This window comes from Zosterops lateralis, assembly GCF_965231275.1.
Source record: "Zosterops lateralis genome assembly, chromosome: 8".
Lineage (NCBI taxonomy): Eukaryota > Metazoa > Chordata > Aves > Passeriformes > Zosteropidae > Zosterops > Zosterops lateralis.
This window is the reverse complement of record NC_139768.1, coordinates 29,873,761-29,896,884: the sequence shown is the minus strand read 5'-3', so window position 1 is coordinate 29,896,884 and position 23,124 is coordinate 29,873,761. Positions and strand designations below refer to the sequence as shown.

The window sequence follows — 23,124 nt, the reverse complement described above, 5'->3', positions numbered from 1 at the left end:
CTGCTTCTATCCCCTGCTACCCCGCCTTCACACATTGATTACATTAATGGGCTCTCGGAGACGCGCGCCTTAGTGGGGTGTGGGCGAGCCCGCGGAGAACGGGCCGCCGCTTCTCCCACCGAGGGGAAACACCCCGGAGAGGCCGTGCCCGACCTCCGCCCGCGGCACCGGAGGCAGGGAGCGGGTACCCCGCCACCGTCAGACCACCGCGGGGCCGCCCTCGGGGGGCGCCGGGGCGGTAGGCGAGGGCCGTGCCGTCCCGGCCGGGGCCGGGCAGGGGGCGAGGGGCCGAGCCCCGGCGGGGTCCCGGTGCCGGCCCGGCGGGCGCGGACTCTTTGCGGCGCGGCGGCTGCCGGCCCCGCGCTGGCTGGCGGAGGGAGACGTCGCGCGGCGTCGGTCTCCATGGCAGTGGGGCTGCGTGGGCGGAGTGGTCGGGGCCGCAGCGCGGCGGGCGGGCGCGCGCGGGAGAGGGGGAGGAGGTGAGGGCGGGAGGGAGCGCGCGCCCCCGGCCCGCCCCCGCCCCTCGCTCGCTGTTTGTGTCGGGCTGTGGCGGCGGCGGCGCGGCCCCGGGGCTCCGACCCTCCGGTTGCTGCGAGCCCGAGAGCCCCGCGCCCGTCCCCGCCCCGCGCCCGCCATGCGCGGTCCCTAGAGCGGCGGGGCTCGGCGGCTGGTGCGGTGCCTGCGCGGCGGCGGCCATGGCGGTGGAGACGCGGCCGGAGCTGGTGGGGAAGCGGTTCCTGTGCCTCGGCGGCGAGGAACCGCCGGAGAGCGGGCGCTGGCGGGCCGGGGTCATCCGCGCCGTGTCCCAGCGGGACTCGCACAGCCCCGAGCTGGCGGTAAGAGCCGCGGCTCGGGCCGGGCCGGGGGCTGCGGCGGGGGGCGGCGGGCCCGGCGTGACACAGCCCCGCGCCCGGCCGGGCACAGTGACGTGGAGCCGGGGGCACGGCCGGCGCCAGGCGCGGCTCCGGGGCGTCAGCGGCCGCCCCGTGCCCGGCCCCGCGGCCGCCGGGAGGGACAGATGGGGCCACCGGGGACAATCGGGCTGCCCCTGTGCGGCGGGGGGAATGCGGCTGAGCCGGGGGAATGCAGGAACTGCCGCCGCGTAGCACTGTCCGACTGGGTCCGGCGCGCTGCTGAACGTTGTTATTAAAAGAATGTCATTGTTTCCCTTCCTTTCATGCCCGCTGTCACTGTTTTCCTAAGGGGTGTAGGAATGTGCGCGTAGGTTAGCGAAGGAGGCAGGATATGCTCTGTTGTGCTCGGACACACTCTCGCTGCGGGGGGGAAACACGGCCAGGATTTCCTTGGGTTGGTGTTCTGAATGCATAATCTGTAAAATGGAGTTTTATTGTGCTCCCCCGACTCGGTCGTTATATTGTTGGTGAATTCCGCAGTGGCGGGAGTGCCGCGTTACCTCCGCGGCTGTCTGCTTCCATGGTTTTGTGTTATTTAGTGCGTCTGAAAGCACATTTAAAAATATCACGACTATGTAAATGGGCATTACGTAGGCTGAAAAAAGGAATCACCGGACTGCGCTGGGCAATCCATATTGCTGCTGGCAGAGGGGAGGCGTTCACAGCCCGGGACTGATCGGGGTGGAATGTTGCTTTTTTTACAAACTCATCAGGCAAACAATTGTCTGGCGTTAGAGATTATCGATTGCTTAGTTCGGGAAGTGTGAATCGCAGAATTAAGAACTCTTGTTTTCATTCGTCCCAGACTTCAAGCTTTGTTTCAAAAGCAGAAAGTGGACTTGAGATCCTACTTTTTTTGCTATATTCTGGGTTAGTTTTCTTGGGTTTTTTTTTTTTTTTTTTTTTTTTTTTTTTTTTTTTTTTTTTTTTATGTTGCTCAGAATTTTTTCCCATTCTCCAGCTATAATTCAAGGAGCCCTTGAATCCAAGTTCGTAATTCAAGTTCATGCCCTTCTTTATGAAATGGTTTGTGTTTTCAGCCTTTGGCTATATGTGAGAATCGTCTAGAACGCTTTATTTTTAGAACCTATTTTGAATGTTATTCTTGCCAGCTAGTCTCTAGAATCTATATACAATTATGGAAACATTGAGTAAGGTTTAAGGAGGTATTTACTAACATTTACAAGTCAGAGCCATAATTTGTAAACTCTAGGGGCAGAGCTGACATAAGGAGAGAAAGGCATTTCAGGGGCAGTGTCTGTTATGTTAAATGAAAGATGCATGCTGCCGATTGTAAAAACTTGCTCCTCTTCTCGACTTTGGTGCCTGTTCTTCTCTTCAGATGCTCCTTCGTTACAATTTTTAGTAATTTAAGGCAGAACTGTCGCATTACAGCTGCTTTCCGAGGCAGGATGACCAAGGGTGTGCTTATGTGTTGTAGTGAAGCACCATTTGGCTCAATCCAAACTACCTGAGGCAGGATGGGTGCTCCAGCTGCACTCCAGCCTGGGTGCAGTGCAGTGCTAACGTGGCCATATTCCTTGTGGTGTTCGAGACAGCTGCACAGCACTGCATTATGCTATGTAGATACACTCCTAGTCATCTGTGAGGGCTGGAAGCCTGGGAAAGGTTTGAAAATAATGTTTAGGTCTGGAGTCCTGCAGTAGTACTTTACTGGAACATCATTGCCCTCTAAAGTGCAGCATTTGGGGTTTGTGTTACGTGTTCTCCGGCCCCAAAGCACAAAAAAGTGGATAGAGGAAAAAATTAAAAGGTTTATTTAAGCAACAGGTAGTTTCTGTAGGTTAGACTCTCTTTCTGCAGTTATAATTAACATTAAGTTGTTGTTAGTCAATATTTGCTAATGTGATTTTCCTCTTCCCCTGCCCCCACCAAAAGACAAGGATGTTTTTCTGTTAGCCCTGTTCTGTGTGTGCTCTCCTGGCTGGAATTACTACTGCTCTTATCCTTCCATGGCTTTTGTTTTGAGGTGGCCATCCCTGTAAATAGCTCCAGACCCTTCTGTTCCCTGTCACTCTAGTGAAGCAGTAATTCTTGTTGACAGTTTCATTGCTGCCCACAGGGTGCAGTATAAAAACGTTGGAATTGACTTTTTGTCAATTTTGTGTTTTCCTGGTCCTGCAAGAGTGGGATGGATGAATGAGAAATGCAGAATGTGCCCTGAACCACGGGACGGGAGGAGGGCAGCAGTGGGCATTTTCAATGTGGATTGCAACTGGCTGGAACTGAGTTATCTCCTAATCCTGGCTTCGGAAGCAAGTGCTATTTGCATTAACTTTGTGTCTTTTCTTCCTGAGTAAGTGTGAAACCCCCCCCGGTCAATTTCAACCAGTTTAAGAGCAGGGAGAGGTTTGAGAAGGACTGCCTTCCCCTAGTGTGTGAAAGCTGACATCTGAGAACCCTCTCCCCAAAAAATCATACAGGCAAGGAGGTCGTGGCATTTGGTGTTCTCCTGGAAGGGAAGAGGTGATCTCCAGCTGGCCATACAGCATGCACCCAGCTTCAAACCAGCTACAGCAAATGCTGTCTGTCTTAGCACCGTGCAGAGATAGGGGATAGAACTGATGGAGTGAGAAGGTGGGTTGAAGGGCATGACAAAGATCTGAGCGTTAATGAAAGTGTGAGAGCAAGCCCCAGTGTGTGAATCTGGGAATATATGGACAAATGGGGAGTTGTACGGGGTGCAGGAGTTCAAGGAAATGTGGGCAAGCTTAGAGGCAACTGATGTAATTAATGTTAAGTGGCCACAGGGCTTATAGGAGCAAATCTGGAGGAAACTGAGCTTCATTAGTTCTGCTGCAAACAGAACTACTCGTTAAATCAGGAACTCAGACCTGAAGGCTGGACTAGCTGCTCTACACCTTTGAGCAGGGAAATCAAGAGGCCAGTTTTCATATGCTGCTAAATTTCTTTCATGATAGTATTTTTGTAGCTAAATTAATGGTTATTTTCATAGTTGAAATTATTGTCCTGGTAGGAAAAAGTAGGAAAGAAATCAATTGTTGAGTATTTTCTTCCTGCTGGGTCTCCCCTACTCCATAAAAGTATGTGAAATAACTCTTTCTTTATACTTTTTCATGACTGCCATATAGCTGATGTCTAATATCTTTTTTATAATGTATTTGTTTACAAAGAAAGAGAACACTATCAAAGTCTTTTCTCCCACTGCTTCATAGAAATTTTGCCTTTCTCAGCTTTCCTATTAATTCTCTACTAGTGGGGAATACAGTGAGAACAGCTGGCACTGATTGTGAGTGCTGTTGGTCTCCTGGAATATGAAAGCTCTTGCCATTAGATGAGACACCCCCATGCCAGGATTTGGAAGCTGTGCCTCTTTCTTAGTCATCCTGCAAACACCTGCCATACAGGTATAATGTGAGCAGTGCATAATATCTAATCCAGAAGTTTTCTTTCTGGTTTTCATGGTCTGAGTCACAGCTTTATAAATTAGACCTCTTGATCTTTCTTTCTTGGACATTGCTGTTGCGTGCAAAGCATTTGTTTAAAAATAAAAACAAGGGCAGACGTTTCATATATGTGTTTGTGTGTGTATGTGTTGCATAGCCATTGAGAGAATTCATAACTGTTTTTCAGCTTCACACGAAGTGTTGTTAGAGGAAACTGGGAGCTCTGTTTTTCCTTCCTTTTAACTGCCTGGAAAAGCTTGTGTGCTGCTCTGATTACAGTGATAACTCTGGGCAAATAAAGAAATGGCCAGGAGGAAAGAGGTGGAGTCCATGCCATATGATCTCCCTGGTCTTTACTGTCCCATAAGAATTGCCTTCTGGGCCACAGGTTGCAGACCTTGGACATGGTAATGAAAGAGAAAATGGAAGTGAACTTTTAAACATACAATGTGCATCTTTTAATAACAAAATCTCATTAATTTTAAGATACTGAAATCTCAGTAATTTGTAAGTATTGATGCGTGAATTTTTCTGCCATGATGCACATAGTTTGGAAGACAGAATAAAAATTGATAAAAATTGAGTTGCTGGTCTTTAATGCATTATGATAGGCAGACTAACATCTGATAATTGTGCACAGGGAATATATTGTGCCAATAAATTGCCATATCAGATACTCTTCATAAAAGCCTAAATATTAATGATAGTTTGAAGGAGCTGGGTGATTTTTATTGACAATAAAGTCAGTAAGATATAGTGGTGTAAAGAATACATTACTGCTTTTGGTGAATTGTAGTTTTTTGGTATCTCATATTTAGTAATTTACAAACAGGGAATTGTTAAAAATTCAGTAAGTCTGGTAAAACCATTTGAAGAGAATATCAGCAGATTGTGTATCTGTTTTAACTGAATTTGCCTCCACTTAAAAGTAAAATGGAAGTTTGCAAAATGTAATGAAAACTTACCACGACTGTGTTACAGTTAATATGAAAATAAATTTAAATAATTTTGGATAATTGGAAAATAAAATATATTTTAGAAAAGTACTCCATACAATTATAGTTTTCACTAAATTAAGTTAAATTTGCCTTCACTGTGTGTGGAGCTGCTCTTACCTAGTTTTTTAGAAATTGTAGCTGTTTTCATCTTCCTGTTTCTGCACTCCCAAAGTTTCTGAATGTGATCTGGCTTTGTCATAGAGGCACAGAATTGCACCTCTGTAGGTTACACTTGGTTTCTGCCATATATTGATTTTTAGTGCAGTGTTGCATGTTGTCTTCTCCTTTTGCTCAGATAGTATTATAAAGTACATGTGTTAATTTTTTGAACACATTTGAGCTGGTCTGTTTTAAAAATGAAATTTATTTTCTCATTCTTTATTTTAGAAGTACATGCTCTGCAGCTTTGACTTGTTAGCCTTGACATAAACTGGAAGAACAGAAAAAATCTTCAGTAAAATTATTGTAGAAAGTAAACAAATAAATATGCTTTAGACTAGTTGTGCACAGCTTGTTGGTGGTTAATGGAACTTAAAAATTCTTTATGTTTCTGTACTAGCCTCTGGGTTAAAGGTAAAGAGCAAGTAGTTGGTGAGGATCCTGTCATGTTATTTACTTCACTTATTGGAGATGCCAGAGTTTATCACATCACTTCCACCTCTGAATGAAGGAATGTTTTAGGATGTGTTTTGTATGTGCTTTGAATCTGGTTTGAAATGAGTGGGAGAAGCTCAAAATGCAACAGGGATGTAGACAATTTTCTGCTGTTTCTGCTATCAGTATTGATAAGAGTCTTGTATATCTGGTGTGTGTCAGCTGGGCAGTCTTTTCTTGGCTGAGCAGTAAAGAAAACTTCCTATTTCCTTTTGTGTTTCTAGTAAGGTTGAGCTTGTGTCTGTGGATGTCACCTCATCTTCTTCCAGAGATAGTTCAGGAAGGAATATCTCTTTCACAGTAATTTCACAAAAAGATCCAACAGAGGAGTATTCCTGTTAAATTGAATGGAAGGATTCAGTGCTTCATACTCTGCCCTTCCCTCTTCACTTCTTTTACTAAAAGAAACCTGAGTATGATGTAGATCAATAAGTAAATGTACCTGCACTGATGGATTTTGAGTAAAGTTTGTTTGAATGTCAAGATTGCAAAGAGAGTTCAGGTGTCCTGAGCCAGGGACGAATCATTTAATTAATTTTCTGCCTAATTGCAAAGTAAGTGACAGTGAACAAAGTATGGAAAAATAAAGGTTTTATCCTATAGTTAAATCTCTCAGGAGGCTTTTAGGAAGAGATATCAGATATTTTCTTAACTAAAAAAAAATGCTTTTGCCTTTTAGATGTTTTGTATATAAATATTGTATTATTCCACATTTACGTTACCTCCGATTTTTCTTTTTCCTGAACTTTGTGTGAGTCTTTGGAGCTGTCTCAAAGCATGGCATAGCCATCATAAAGAGTTGTAAAGAATGAGCAGCTATTTTTCTTCTTGTGCACCTTCCAGGGTCTTTAAACCTGCTGGAGACCAGCAGAACTGTTACTTAATTTCAAATTGAATCAATTGTACAAGTGGTACTTGCAAAATTTGGCCAAAAATCAACTCGGCCTTCTTCTAATCCTACTATCAGTGAACTGTAGAGAGTGAGTTTGAATCTCTGCTGGGATTAGGCTTGACTTTCCCATTCAGTTGGGCTTGGTAAACTGCTGGTGCTTTTGCTGAAAAAAGTAATGACAGATAATCCGAGGAGTTCAGCTGAAGTTGGCAGCCAGTCTCTGAAGGGACACCTCTGTGACATGCTGTCACTGCCCACTGCTGAGCTCTGGGCATTGATGGCCTGTGTTGCCTCAGGGAGGGTTTCCCTCCTCACACTGCCGAATGGGGACTGAGACCTACCCTGCCTGTAACCAGCTTGTTCTTGGAAACTGGGGGAGAATTCTAAGCTCAACTAATGCTAATATTGCTTCATCATATTGGTGCCTCCAGAAAGTTACTATTGTTGGTTGATGTTATACCTGTGCACCACGGATTTTCATGTTATAAGACAGAATAAGAGCAGGGAATCCAGAGAAGCCTCAAGGATTTTGCTGTGTTTTGCTTTCTAGTAATCTTCTTTAAAATATTACTATTTTACTTAAAACAGCTGTTGCTACATTTCAAAATTAAGTGGAATGAAACAACTTGTTTTGCTCCTGGGGAAGTTACTTTCATGTACATAGAGCAACTGGCCTTGAGCTAATTCATGTTCTCTGTTTGGAGCTTCGTGGGCACAAAAGATTTGGGATGAGCATTAAATCTGGAGCTTGATCCTCCAGTGGCAACGTTTTTAGAAGTTTTGGAGACTGTGGTTCCACAGACATTTCTCATGGTGGCACTGCTGGCTTAATTTTTTTTTTAACCCTGAGCAGTTTCCTGATCCATGCACCATATGGCACTTGAAGCACTTGTGCCGAGGCTGAGGAGGTGCCATGGGTTCAGTCCGAGGGTAGGAGCAGCTTAAGGTGGAGCTGTGTCCAGGGGAAATGCCCCTGGGCCATGGCCTGAATGAAGGCGAAAACTGACTTAAGTACCCTTGAGGGTTGCATGCAGTAACTAGGAGATGTGTTCAGTTGTACTGCAGTTGAATTAATGATACTTAATCACATAGGATGAGTAATTTCTTCTTTCAGCTGAATAAAGAAATAAATGTTCACAATAGCGCATGACATGATCACTTGATGTCTGCTGATGCAAGACTTACTTACAAAAGCAAGTTTTGGAAGAATGGATGTGAAATTAAATGCTCTGAGGGAAACCTAAGCATCTCTATGTTAAAATGTCTAAACCTCTTATGACTCAGTAAAGTATTGCCTGTAATTCTTGTGCATCAACGAAGATCTTTTTGAGTGTTCTGAACAGCACTATAGCTGATGCAGATGTTGAAATGACTGCAGCCAGGCTTCCCTGCAGGTAACTCAAGTAGACACTGCTGACTTAATATTTAGATTGGCTCACCGTGGTTGTAGTTTTTTGCGAAGGGAACGGGGCTCTTCAATCAAACGATGGTTTAAAACCTGAAATTTGATTGCTCTGTGAAAAAGAGGGCACTTGCTGAGTCATTGCCAAGTGGTCCAATCTCTTCAGTCCTCCCTGTCTGGTGAGGAGGGACTGGAAAAGCTGTATTTTGGAGGAATGTTGGTAAGGACAGTTCATTTTGAAACATTCCTCCAGCTGAATTCCTTATTTTTTTGCTTTTCTTGGCTTCTCTTCTTTCCTGAAACATGGAATGTAAATTTACTACCTTTCAAAAACAAACAAAGCAGCCCAAAAGCCTAAGTCAAGCAGACAAAGAAACTTGTTGGGGTAATAATAGAAAATACATGATGTCAACTGTTCAGTCAGTATAGAAAATCTTGGAGAAGGAGAACCAGAAAATGGTATTGAAGTCTTAGCCTGGACTTTGTCATTAATCTGCACTTTTTATTGCACCCTAATTCTTCCTACAACATAACTTGAAGGCTTCAGTTTTCCAGCCTTGTTCTTCATCAAAGACAGGAACAAGTGTTTACAATCAAGACATGGTGCAAGCAGCTTTTAGAGGGGAGGTTAATGAGTTTGAGGCTATAGACCCATGGTGAGATTTAAAGATTTAGGAACTAACAGTGGTCTAGTTGGCAACGTTTTAGTCAAAAATGCAAAAGCTGATATAGTTGAAGACTGAATGGAATGAGGTGCCGTGGCCTTCAGAGCTGTTGTGATGCTTTGCTGTCACACCTCTACAATTCTGGCATATAGCTGCACTTCCTCAGTGTTGTGTTACAGGGATTTGGAGCTCAGGGACTTCATCCAGCAGAGATCTTTGAGGTTTGTAGCCCCTCCTGGATTTCTCATAAATGAATTAGTTGGAAATATTCTGGAATCTCTGTGAACTTCTCAAAATCGTGTGACAAAGGTCAGGCTTTACCTGTACATCATACTCAGGTTTCCCTTCTGTTGGATCAGATATGCTTTGGTCCCTGCATTGTGAGGTACAAGTCCACAGTCACCCCTTGTTTGCCATTAATGATTTTTTCATTACTTTTACGTAGCACTCAGGTTTTTGTTCTGTGAGTCAGCTCTGCTCTGTGAGTTCATATTTGTCTCTTGGAGCTTATAAATGTGGCAATTTTCCTTCACTGTTTCTTAACCCAAGAGAAAAGGAGGTATCTGTTCTGTCAGTCCCTACCAACCCTGTCCAAATAAATGTCTCTTTCAGCTAGATTATTCCAGAGAGTGCAGTTTGTTTGCTTATCTTAAATGGCTGTCTCCACCAAGATGTGAATCTTCACATGGTTCCCTTTCTGCAGGTTGTTCTGAACAGATTTAATTTAATATTAATACTGTTGAGTTAATTTTTTTCAGGAAATAAAGTAACATTATAAATGAGTTTTAAATTTTAAAAAATTATAATTAATTTCTTCACTGGAGTATATAGTTGATTTTTCAGTTTTGGTAACAAAAATGTCTGTTAGGAGGTACATTTACATTTAGTATACCCAGATGTTGGTCAAACCTTGGTGGTAAACTATGTAATAGCAGTTAAACAATGAGTAAGGTTTAAAAAAAATGTGGAGGTGAAAATGAAATATTTCTGGCTTGCTAACTGTTAATTCAGGTGTGCTGTCCTAAATACACCTGAACCTTCTGAATATTATCATATTTTAAAATTTGTATGTAGGTCAGAATGTGATACGGGAATATTTTTAGATAATGTCATGATCACTTCTCAATTAAATAGGTGGCTTTCCTGTGTAATGGGGTACTTACTTCCTTCTCTGTGATCTTTTAAAAGAGAGAACACATTTTGACTCATTTAGAGAAAGTTCAATTTGTTTTTATAAATAGAAAATGTTTCAAGTGCTTTGTTACTTTGTAGTATTTTTTTCCTTTAAAAGTTTGGAGTTGAAATTAATCCATTTGTTACTGATTGCTTTTAACAAGATTTCAATTTAGTGAGTCAGGCCCAAGACTCTAGAAAATGAAAAATTTTGTTTCATAAATTATTCATTGACTAACTTTATAATTTCATCAGATGGTTTCTTTTAAAACTGAATGTAGTACTTCGGTAAATGCCTGTAAAGATTTTTGTATTTAAAATTAAAAGATTTGGCTTTCTGTTGATGCCTAGAAAAATGGCTTGCTGATACTGCTTAATTTGTTGGTTTTTTGGGGTTTTTTTTTTTGAGTTCTGTAGTCTTGCCTTTTCAGGTGAAGTGAGATGTGTGTGTACCTTGGCATATTTTTACCTGTCAAAATTTTTTTGACAGTAAGTTTTCTGATACCTGAGATTTTTTAAAAACTTTTAAATGCATTTGAGTACGGCTTATGTTTCAATGACGTGGCAAAATTGACTGCTAAACCACTGAGCAGTGGTTTAGTTTCAAATGTGATACACAGAACACAAGTGTTAAGTTTGCCCATATATTACTTTTCTGCTAGAATAATGGCAGAACTTAACAGGGCTCTTCAGTTGGATCCTCTGAAATGGAGGAAGTTTGTATTTCCAGAGGGTTCTTAGGTTTGTTGGCTGAGGTAAAAGAACTACATTCAATACCCTTTTAGGTTCTTTTCTAAGATGTGTTTTGTATTATGGTAACTACCCATTTCCAGGTACCTGAAACTCGTCTTCCAGGGTTGTTTACTGGTGTATTTGAAAGAGTTTAAGGCTTCAGTTGACATAACCATTAGGTCTATGTCTATGTTTTTCCTTCCTTTTTTTACAGAAGTCTCATTTTGTCTTGTTCTGCACTTTAGGAAGTAGTCTCCAGTTAAGAAGAGGACAATGTAAGGACATGCAGAATGGCCCTCGGGAATCTTAGTAGTGAGTTGGCTGGTGTTTGGAGGCAGGAAAGAAAGAAAAAGAACTTTCCTTTTTTCTTCCCCTTTTTTTTCTCCTTTTTTTCCCCTGAAAACTTTTTTATCAGTTTTTGAGCTTTCTTTAATCAGAACTTCCTATGAAAAGACCAGGCAGGCACATACAGAAACAAGAAGGTATGAGTCAGTCAAGAGAGGAGGCAAGGAAAGAAGAGAGGACTCTGATGGTTTGAATACAGAAACCCATACGGAATTTGATGTAAATTGACAAAAGGAAGGCTCCTCCTGTCTGCACAAAAGGCAGCTTCCCTTCTTGGGAGGCTTCTGGCTGCTCTGGGTTCATTCTATAGCATAAAGAAATATTAAGAAACTTGTAAATAAGGAAAATCTAAATGTTTAAGTTTAGTACCTGAATTGATAGCTTTACTTAAACCTAGCTCAGGAAAAAAGGAAATCCCAAAAGCATTGATCATTTAAGGTCAGAGCAGAGACATGAAGCTGGTATTCCTGTGTAATTAATTACAGCTTGGGCCATGTGCAGTTTTTGTTCCTAAAGCTGTCAGTTTGGTATTTCTTATGTCAGTTGTGGAACTGAGGGGGGTTTTGTGGCTGTTCTTAATTGCTTTGTTTACTTCTCTTTCCAGGACTTTGCTGTATCTGCTGGTTATTTGTCAGCTCTTGGTTCCTGTAAAAGGAGACTCGCTTGTAACATAGCAGGCATGAGCTGTGCTTCCTTGGGACTGCTTGTATAGGACACAGGGCCTGAGTCTTGGATTGCAGGGTCTCTGGGATACACAGCTATGGGCTGGTGATCTAAGTACCATGGATAATGACACAGCAGCATAACTTGGAGAGTTAGGAAAGTTTCTGGAAAGCTGGTCTTGGAAACAGCTTCCCTTAAACATGTTGTGGTGGAGGGAGATGGCTCCTGTGGTAGGTTTGGGTTACCTGTGGCACACATAAAAGTGTTTCTGAGTGTGTCTGTGCTAACACACACACATTTTCTCTGAATATGTGCTGCTTGATTGGCCTCCCTTTCAGCTGATTTAAAATAAAGCTGCTGTTGAATTCTTTAAGTTATGAGAGCTCAAACAGGCAGGTAGCCTTGAAGGGGATTAGTTTATCAGATGTCTTGTAAAGTGCAAACTCTTTCTGCAGCTTTATCCACCTTCAGGCTATTCAAGTGTGATCTTATTGTCTGAACCAGGGAGGCTACAGAATTAACCTTTTTCTTCAGTGTGGAGAAGTTGGTGGTTTTTTTCCCTTTGGGCCTTAAAAGACAGTGATGTCTAACTTAAATATGTGTTTTGCTGAAAGCTACTTTTTAATTAATAGCAGATGTTTTTTTCACCACATCAGTATTCCATACCTTTCTTTATTGGGCCTGTCAGCTGGGCAGTGGCAGCGTGAGGTTTGGAACTGCAGGCCTGCCTTTTAGGCAAGCAGCCAGCTCACCATCAGTACAGTATGTGGATTGGAGAGTCATTGGTTTTGCAAGCCTCATAAGAAATTCATTTGTGGGCAGAAGCATCCAGATCCTCTGAAATTTCTCAGTTGCTGAAACTTAATAAGGAAATCTTGACTGGGAAACATGCTTAAAAATTATATCTATGTGTATGTATATAGACACACACCCCTAGAAACAATAGTAGAAAGTAATAAATTTGTGTGGTAATATTTGGTCTACTAGTATTGACTTTTATGGTGATAAAAACTAGAGATATTTCATAAGAAAATGGATATATCCACTTTGCAGCAGAACTTGAAAATTGCTGCTGCAGTCCTTGTGCAATGGACTGTGCAGGCCTTTCCTCTGCTTTGCTTTATTGGCATTGTTGATTGGGAGAGGAGCGCTGAGGGTGTGGGGTTTGTGTCTGTGGCACTTGTAGGAGTTAGTGAAGGGTGATGTGGGGAGCAGTAAGGATGGTCTGGGGGCAGTACCTGCTGTCGGGTTGTGCTTTGAAGTCTATTTTACTCTATTGGTTGCTTCTGTGTAATCCTTTTATCTGTTTTCCAACACTGCTGACATTATTTAAAATGGCAAGTACTTACTCAGCTACTCTAATAAAAGATTCTGCTAACAATCTGGAAGAAAATGAAGCCCTGTTTTAGCAGTCATGCCAAATGGGTTAACACTTTGAAGGCTGGTTAGCCTGTGACACTGGTTTGAGCTTGCAGTGGTCTGTAACTTAAAGTTATGTGCATTATGGGAAATGCTTTCCTAGAGGAAAAAAAACAATTAAAAATTTTCTACAGCTTGTAATGTATAAAAGTAATTTGCAAAGAAATCTTTAAACACTTTCATGGAACACTTAATATCACAGTCATTGCAACTAGAAGGCATTGCTGATGTGCTTTGAAATGAGTGCTGTTAAATAATATCCCCATGTGTCTTGCTGTGTTCTGTGTTTTTTCTTACCTTCTAATTTTAGAAATATCAAACCAAGGTAGCCAGCATGAGAAAATTGGCAATGCAAAGTGTTATGCAGGGAAAAGGTGTCTTAAAATAGCATATTAGACAGAGATTTCTGAATACATGAGTGAAAATTATTGACACTGCTTTTAATCTTCTCTCATACTGTTTAGCACCAAAGCACCAAGTCCTGTTTAGCATTTCTTATGCCCTACCTCCCCCAACGATGAGTTGTATTTTAATTTTTCCTTAGACCATGTTTCTTTATTGCATCTTTCTATGGTTAGAGTACTTCAGGATTCTCATAATCACCTTGGCCTGTCCTCACAGTTGGAAGACTCCAGTAAAACCTCCCTTCTCTCAGGAAATAAGTTATAGTTAGCTAATTAATAACTTTGATTTTTATTGTGAGGATCAAACTTACTGTAACTACTGATTTCTCATTTTAAAATAAAAGGCATGAATGTTGCCTCTGGTAATGGTAGATGGTTACACAGGTCTGTTGGCTCTTTGCTTCTGTGGGCAATAAATTGATTTAGTAGTGGTGTATATTTGCTGAAGATGATCTGATGGGTTGGGGGGTGGTTAACTACAAAAATGGACTTCTGTGTATGTGATTTTGTTTATCTGAAGGTAAGACTGAGATGTTCCAGTGTAAATAGACTGTGTATTGCATGATAAACTTTGGCCAAGACTCAGTTTTGGAATTGCTGAGATTACAGTTTCTGTATCCATGCAACTCTGTTTGCTTTTGTAGGACACTCTTTGACCAAGACCTCACTGTGGTAGGTGCTGTGCAAACCCAGAGCTAAAATTGTCACTGCTACAGAGTGTCTGAAATCCAGAATGACAAGGAGCTGAAATGAGGTTATAAGGATGTATTGTTTGTGTCCTGCAGCCTCAGCTTTGGGAAATCTTTTGACAGAGGAGAGCAGGAGACATTTTTGAGGTGTATTGCAAAGTAGTTCTACTGGAGTTTCTCAGTTGTCTGTCAAACGTGAAGGATAGCCAGGGATAAAACTCCAAGGTGGCAGGTTGAAATGGAATTTTCCTTTTTTTTTTTTTTTTTTTTTTTTTTTTTTCAAGTGTAGCCAGTGACAGGTTCGGAGTATGCATCAGAAGTGGGATTTGGAATTTTGTAGCCAAGTCTGAAGTCTTTGAAACCAAAATCCCAGTAAGTTACATTTAATAAAGGAAGGAGGCAAAATAATGTGGAAAAGACAGATACTGTCATTATGAACAATTATACGGTTATTAGATAACAGCATTGTGAGGTGCTGTGTGTGAGCAGAGTTCTGTGAAGTCCAAAGGAAAAAATGATGTAATAACTGAAATACAAGCCTAGGGCAGGGCTTGAAGGTACATAAGGATAAGGACCTTGAAGGAGATGACAGAAACAAATAGTATTGGGATAAATACTGAAAGTTCTGTCTTAAGCATGATATTGAGGTGCAAACGATGCATGTTAGTATCACTGAGGGGGTTTTAATGGGTTTTGTGACCCTAACCATAGGATTGTGCTAAGCAGTCTGATTCAGCTCCTATTAGAGGTACATTCTGGACTTACTTCCCCTCAGCACAGAGAATGTCTTTTTCATTTCTAAGACATTTCTTTCTGTGGTATCAACTCAGGAAATAACTTTTGAAATGGATTAAACTCGTGACTTTTGAACCGTGTGCATATAAGTTGTGGTCTGGGAGACTAAGTGGTAAGTGGAACGAGGTATTTCTAATGCAAGTTTAAGTGAATACTGATCTCAAAGTGTGAATGCTACCTTTTCAATCCTGAAGGCTTTGGAATCACTGTATTTGAATATTTTTCTGAAGATCGAGTAGGCCTACCCTCATTGACATCTTGATGACAGAGGCTGGTGGCAACTTGAGTTGCCAGCAGACTTTTTCATATATCACTTGTGATGCTAGTTGTGTTTTTATGTTATAGATGCAGCAAAGTCCCCTTGGTTTTTACTTTATTGTTGAAGTTTTAATAATTGGGAGTGACAGAGGAGTTGAGTAATAATCAAGTTAACCTGGATTGCCTAAACATGTAACAGTTGAGATCCTTTTCTGTGAGGAACTGACTTGATTTGTCAAGATGTCAAATTGGTCACAAGCCAAGCTAATCACTTCTGTGGGTTGCATCAAGAAAAGCAGAAGTGCTCCATATGTTCTGATCTGTATTCATTCAGTTTTGCCTAACAAAATTTTAGGTGTTAAATAGGGTTTGTGACACTCCCTTGTTTTAACATTTCTAACCTGTAGAGGTGGTGAAACATGGTGAAATCTGGACTGTGCTGTTATTAAATGCACTCACAATTAAGTTCTGAATTCTTCCACAAGAGGACAACCTTAGGGAGTTGCTAGGGGAAGAACCAGCATTGGTGTGCTTGCAGTTCTCTGAGACTTTATGCTTCTTGAATTGGGAGGGAGTATTTATCCTAATTTGATAGATTTGGAGCTACTATGGATATTTTATATTGACCAAGTTATTGGAACGCTTAACTGTGTGAACATATTGGTTTAGTTTAATGGGAAGGAGGAGGTGGAGGTGTCTAGGGAAAATAGGCAGGAACAGAAAGAATTTTCTGTCTTGGCAAAGAATTTGAGTGCTGTTAAGCCAGTGACTCTGTCATCCCTTGTGTTTTGGTTTTTTTCTTCTTTGCTTTTTTTGGCTTTGTTTTTAATTAAGCCTACAGGACTGCTGTTGTAAAAGAAGAGTTTAAATTTTTTTTTCCCCACATTTTCAGCTCCCACTCACAAGTGTGGGTTGTAATAATTCAAGCACTCGGACTGAGATGTAGGAGTCCTGAAAATGGGTGTGCCTGAAAAAATAACATAGCCTTAAGTATCACCACAAGATGTTAAAATAGACATTATCTAGACTTCTTTCTCAATCTGTCTCTCATTGTGCTTAAAGAAAAATAGGAAATCAGTTTGGTTACAAGTTCCCAAAAGGATAATGTAAGATATCAGTCAGTAAACAAGGTAGAGCCAGTAGTGATGAACAGTACTTATGATGGGTCACAGGGTTTTGTCAAAGAGCACAGTCAGAGGAATTGCATGTTGCAGCATCTGGGTCTCTGGAGCTGTGCTGAACTATGAGTGAGAGCAAAACTTAGTTCTGTAACTAAACCAAATTTCTACTTTTCTTCAATTCCCTGCTCAGAGAATTGGTTAAGTTTTTGTGCCTTATAATGGGAGAGAGTGTGCATTTTTCAGGCAAAACCTTGGTGAACCTGCAGCTTTTGTATCCTGTGCTTATGGCATGTGTATATATAGTAGGCTGTCAGTTAAAAGGGCTACTGAGAAGGGAGGTCATCTAGATTTAGCAAATGTGTTAAGAAAAAATAGGAGCTCTCAAAAGATGGGCATTATTGCATGATTGTATTAGAGTACAGGCAAATGAAATTTCAGGTAGAGAAGGCTAGAAACCCTTATTAAATGTTTTGCTGTAGGTGGTGGGTAAAAAGCTAGATGTGCTTTTCATCATCTGAGTCTTTGAAATAAAAGTGGTGGGGTTGAGGAGATGGGAGGAGGGAGTGAAAGAAATGCTAAAATAAGTTATTCTCCAGACAAAAAAAAAAAAAAAAAAAAAAAAAAAAAAAAAAAAAAAAAAAAGTTGGTTGGTTGGAACATGAAGGGAGTAAAATTACTGGGTTTATGGCACTTTACTGAGTTTATGGTTTTTGGTGTGCATTGAAGTTTGTCCTTAGGCTCATTTTTCCAAGTAAGTTTTGTAGGCTTCCTTCGTGGATAAGAGCAGAGAGAGCAGAGATTGTTACTCGCTGAATGATGTCTTGCTCTGGCAGCTGGATATTTCTGTCCTTGGTAAATGTCTCTTTAATGAGCTCCACTATTACTGCGGCTACTTAGCTTCCATTAGGCATGTAGTGTATTGGCTGAGGAATGTTACATTCTAGAAAGTGCAGGTGCAAGATCCCAGGATTTTGATGTCTGTGCTACAGAATGTGTTTACTGTGGTGGCATTAGATGTGCTGGCAAGTCATTGTCTGGCGCTAATGTAGCTGCTAAGCGTTGGGACAGAAGCCAGCTTAGTATTTCGTGTGGAAGAGAACCCTGTAAAACAAAACTGTAAACTGATTCATGATGTTCTGTGCTAAATCATCTGTTTATTCACCATCAGTCCTCCTCACAGTTTAACCTGTTGTCGTGCATTGGCTGAGAACCCTGACAAACCATAGGCTGCACTAACTTGTAGGTTTGAATGCTCAGGTATTGCTTGTGTTTGCATTCACAGATCACTCTGACCAACTTGAGTCAAATGTTTTCTTAGCTGGTCTTTGCCCACCTTTTTTCCAGAGTTGGTTTTGCTAATGTGACACTCTGAGCTAATAAATGTGTTGCCAGTTAAGTACCAAAACTCTTGAGTTTACTTAGGCAAATGAGCTGCTGCGCTCCAGATGCAAGTCAGCTGCAGATCCTGTATAATTGGCAATTGCTGGTAAATCCTGTTGTGGCTTATTGATGAACCTAGCACAGAAAGGCAAATCTAGGTTTCTTACAGTGGAAATGGCTATTTACTTGTAAATTCAGCAAAATTCTGATCCATAGTGTTTAGGATTCTTGGCAATAAAAGTAATCCATTTAGGTAATCTAGTAATAATCATCTCTTGAATAATTGAGATGATGAAGCTTTATTATAGGTTGTCTAGCTGGGTTTTTAAAGTGCATTTAATGCAAGTATATTTTCCAGAAAGGGCATTTAGGCTTGATTTGGAGGTTCTGAGTAGTGAGTCCATTGTCCTTTGTTGGTGGTTAATCATTGTCGTTAAAGTACTATTGAATTTCCTATTGAGAAGCACAACAGGGTGAATTTCAAGTCCTGTGATTCCCCTCTCACTGCTCTGCCACCTGATACCAAAATTGTCTATTGCTTTTGTGATTCTCACATTTAGTTCTTGAGCAGAAAAAATTGAAAAGCCCATGAGATCTTGGAATCCTCCGGTGCTGTCCAGAGGCAAGCTTTGAATGCAAACCAGCTAGGTGAATTTTCGAGTGAATAATGTGACACGTTTGTTTAAGTATGAAGCTTTTTGAAAGATACAAAGCATCAGTGACCATTGCTAGTATGCTTCGCTTGGTTCTCAGTCAGCTGTGAGAACTCATGGAAGACATTTGCAGCCAGTTGGAAAGAAACGGAGTTCCTCAGTTCATCTGGGCTCTGTCTTCCCCAAACGGGAGCTCATACGTGGGGCAAAGCAACTTCATGAAGATTGAACGTACATGTTTGCTGTGAAACTTCCTGTTTCCCAGTCTGCATAATTAATTACTTGGGGATATAAATTTATTAGCATTCTGCAAATGAAAAGCTGTCTGGTGTAACATTAGGTTTTTGTCATGAGAGAAGGTCTCCGATCCTGGCAGCACAGGCAGCATTATCACTGTCTTCTCAGCAGATGATTTGTTTGGGTTATGCAAATATACTTTGTCTTCACAAACAGCAAAGGAGAAGAGAATCACATACCAAAGAAGTTTCTATGAAACTTCAGTACCTATCTGTGCCAAAAACTTGGGAGCTGCTGACTGTGTAGACATTTTAATGATGATAAGAAATATTTATTCATTATTTTAGGCAGAGAATAAAAAGAAATAAAAAGAAAATTTTGAAGGACCTCTCATTGTGACTTTGTCATAGTGGCCTATTAGTATCTAGTGTTTTTCTGTGAAGTATTTCCTGGCAATATTTGCAAGTTAGAGTCAGATTTTTCTGTCTTTGTTAGTAATTTGATTATATGGGACTAAATGGATTTTCCTGTCCCTTTTCAGTAGCTTTTCAGCACTCTTATATCCTCCTTTGTTTTTTTAGCATGCTTCTAAACATGTCTGAAATAGATGCAGTACTTCAGCTTCAGTCTCAGAAGATGTTGGGTAAAATGATTTTGTTGTTTTTGGTCTCTGATGTTCTTCAGAGTTTGATTGAAGGAGCAGGTATTCACTGTCTCTCACTATGGCGAGATGCTGCAAATCGTTGATGTCTTCTGGTCTCCAGTGTCTCTGAAAGTGGGGCCTTGGGCTCCTGATGGGGTCCAAACTCGGTGGGACAGTTACCAGCATGCTGAGCTCCAAGTGTAAGGGAAAAAACAATGCTATCTTAAGTACGATCTTACTTTGAGAAGTTGCCAGTTTTACTTCCAGAAAAAGAAATTATGGTAAACTGTGCTGGTTTCCCAGGCTGAGAGGGAAGGGGCTTTTGGTTTGTTTGGAGTTTTGCTTGTTTTTTATATATATTTATTTACATTTAGATTTTTACTTTTATTCCCAGAGATAGTGAATTTCTACATTCAAATCCACCAAAAAAATTCAATACCACAAAGAAGCAAGCTAACACTTCTTAGTATCTTTTTGATGTGGTTGTGACTCCAGATTTATTACGTTTCTTGATCTACCTCTGTTCTAGAAAGTGGCCTACCCTCCTGCTATCTGCAGTTTTTGTTGTAGAACTGCTCTGATTGGCTGTCCATCCTGCTTTTCTTGGTGTGGCTCTTATAATTCTTTACACGTGTTTTATTTCTGTATCTTCAACCTATTTCTTATATGGGTTACTTTGAAACCATGTTGTAAATATCTGAAAAATTTGTGAATTTAAGAACTTTACAGAAAATCTTCTGTTAATTGGTCATTTACCTCGTTATTTTCCATCTTCATGCAAACACCCATTTGCATGGGCAGCTTTCTTCACTTTGAGAGGCTTGACAGACCAGGACTAGCTGTGATCAAATAGAATCTTTTTCTAAAATACATTTCAAACTACAAAAGCCACCTTGGATGAGAAAGGAGAGCATGTAACTGGTGAGGTAACTAGGGCTGGACCCCTTGGCTCCTTCTTGCTCCGTGGAGCCTGAGTGGGGTGACAGCAGGGGCACAGGACTGCACAACCCTAGTGCTGTGAACCAACTGCAGGAAGGACGTGGTGAGGAAAATAGGGGAACTTGAGGACTAAAATGGCTGCATCCCCTCTCTGGAGCATCCTCACTTTGCTTCAGCACAGACATTTTCATCCCAATTTGCTCTTTCCTCATCTCGTAGCTCTGAGACCCCTGGCATTGCCAATCCAATGCTCTGACAATAGCACTAGTGTGATCCAACCTTTCACCCTGCAGATGGTCTTCCCTGTTTTCCTTTAGCCCTTTGTCCTCCTGTCAGTCTGGAAAACAGCAGTGACTCTGTATTTCACCAGGGAAGGTCACATCAATACTCTTTGAAATGTCTGCATGGGGAAAAAGTAGGATTAGCTAAATTGATTTGTTTAGATGCGAATAGAGGGTTCCACCTAAGCCACCAGTGTACTGAAAATAAAAAACCCAAATCAAACCATCCCCAGCCCCAACTGGTAGTCAGTATCTCTGCTGTACCTTGCTTATTAGTTATAGAATGAACTGCTTACTAATTGTTCTCTGAAGTGAGGTGCAGAGAAGTTGCACTGTCTTGGCATAAAAGGCTGCCTTTCCCTGGGCTCTTCCCAGAGATACTTAATCATAATTTCTTCCTAGTGAAGGAACTTTTTTAGGTATGTGTGATGTGCATTTCATCTCCCTCCCCAGTGTTACTGCACACTCAGATCTTATGCTTTATTAAATAGCATCTGTAAATTGTTTGGCATAAAACATCCTGCTTTAGAAAGACCTACTTTTAAAATGAAATGTTTTACTAGGATAAATCCTTTTGAATTTTCGAACAGCTATCAGCATTAGAGGTACAGTGATGCTGGAAACGTGCTGTGTGGTCTTCATATAAATGTATGAATTTCTCACTGAAAGGGAACTGTGGAGCTATTACTGGTATACTGTAGTATAATGGTCTCAAATGCAGTTGTGATTTAGTAAGCTGTACCAGATTTCAAGCTGTCTGCATTGCAGCCTTTTTGTTATTAATAGTTAATGATACTCTCTGTAAGCAGATCCTTGCTTTCAGCCTTCCCTCCCCCCTCAATCCTTAGGACTTTACGTTTTTTCCTCTTCACTGGGGGTGGGGGAATGGTAAAATCGCTTTCAGTCCAGAGCTATCAGGGCTGTTTCGTAGGTACTCTGGAGAGGTTTTGCTGAGAACAATGCGGCTGCCCCGTGTCAGGTCTGCTGGGCTTGCCTGGGCTGCAGGCAGTTTATCATCCCCACACTGATCACACTGATCGCCTTGCAGGGAGGGCAGTGCTCTGGCTTTAGCCTGCTGATGACCCTGGATTATATTCTTGTTCATGACATGTCTGCAGCCAGTGCAAGGTTCCAATTATATTTGCCTTCAGGCGGTTCTCAAGAGATGGTGGGGGGAGGAGAGGGCAGGAAGAAGAGAAATCATTTGTGTAATTTAGAAAAGACTTTGGACAGACTGTTTCAGGGAAGAAACCTGAATTTCCAGTGTAATCCTTATCTCAGACTTGTACATCACAAATACAAATAAATTCAAAATTTGAGACTACTGATAACATAACTACATAACTTGGGTTATGTTTCTTTGTTTTGTTTTCCTTCACAAAATAAGGTCTGTTAAAGTGATCTGTTTTGTTTTAAGGATAATTTAAGGAGACACTACATCGCTGAAAAAACTCACAATTTTCATGTCATGTACTTTGGAAACAAGTAAGACAACAATGAACTCTGAACTGGAGCTCAGAAAATGTTTTATTGTGCCACGTTTTTTTCTTTTTTGCAGATTGAATAATGTCATCAAAACTGCTTGGCTAGTACATTCTTTTTCATTACCTCTCTGCTTGCCTGTTATCTCTTCAGTTTCGATTAACTTCAGCTTTGCTACTGCTTTTACTGGTAAGCAATCTCTTTCCAGACCTGGGGACAGAGAAGCACAGAGCAGTGAATGGGCGACATTGTTGTGCCAGATTAATGACAACATAAACTATAATTGAGCCATCAGTGAGACTTTGGAAGTGACTATTCATAGCTTGTCCTGCAAACAGACACTAAAGAAAAAAGGAATTGTGTTTTCAGTTACAGCAACAAGTTCTACAAGCTTAGTTTGTAATTTCAGTTAGAAGATTTTCCTAGTAAAAATCTTAAGAGCAACTTGTGAAGAGAAGATGTTCCAAAACTTTGGAGCCAGTTGGTCATAACTTTGTGTTAGTGTTCGGGTTACTGATGTAGTGGCTTATCTGCATTTTGAAAACTAATTCCAGTGGAAAGATGTTCGATTTTTCATTTTCAAAATATTTTCATTCTTATATGCAGAAGCAATGCAAAATAGTGGCAGGCACCCTGTGCATGAGAGGTTTGGCAAGTTTTCATTAAGAGTACCCATGAAGGGGACTGTGTGTGGAGTCTTAATGTCCTTGTGCTGTTCACAAGGGCATGGAGGGCAGTTCAGGCTGTCAGTGTGTCTGTTGTACAGTGCTTGGGCAGAGAGTTGGAGTGAACTCATTGTGTCTTATATGGGGAAGGTTTGTTCTTATAAACTGCCTACAGTGAGTGGTGTTTCCTGTAGTTTTATGTGGACAGCTAGAACCAGCTGTCTGGTGTCTGGCAGTGTCCTGGTTTGGCATTTTCTCTTCAGAAGAGATACCTGTATCACTGGTGAGCCCC

General features: G+C 41.3%; 1 protein-coding gene across 1 annotated transcript in view; it reads left to right on the top strand.

Moving 5' to 3' along the window:
- Positions 1 to 695: 695 nt before the first annotated feature.
- The window catches only part of JMJD1C (jumonji domain containing 1C), a gene marked incomplete at its 5' end in the record, with an annotated part of 157,877 nt that continues 135,448 nt past the window's right edge, over positions 696 to 23,124 (top strand). Inside the window, one exon of the mRNA XM_083866739.1 lies at positions 696 to 836. Within this exon, the coding sequence (XP_083722865.1) occupies positions 696 to 836 (141 nt within the window). The remainder of the gene's footprint in view (positions 837 to 23,124) is intronic.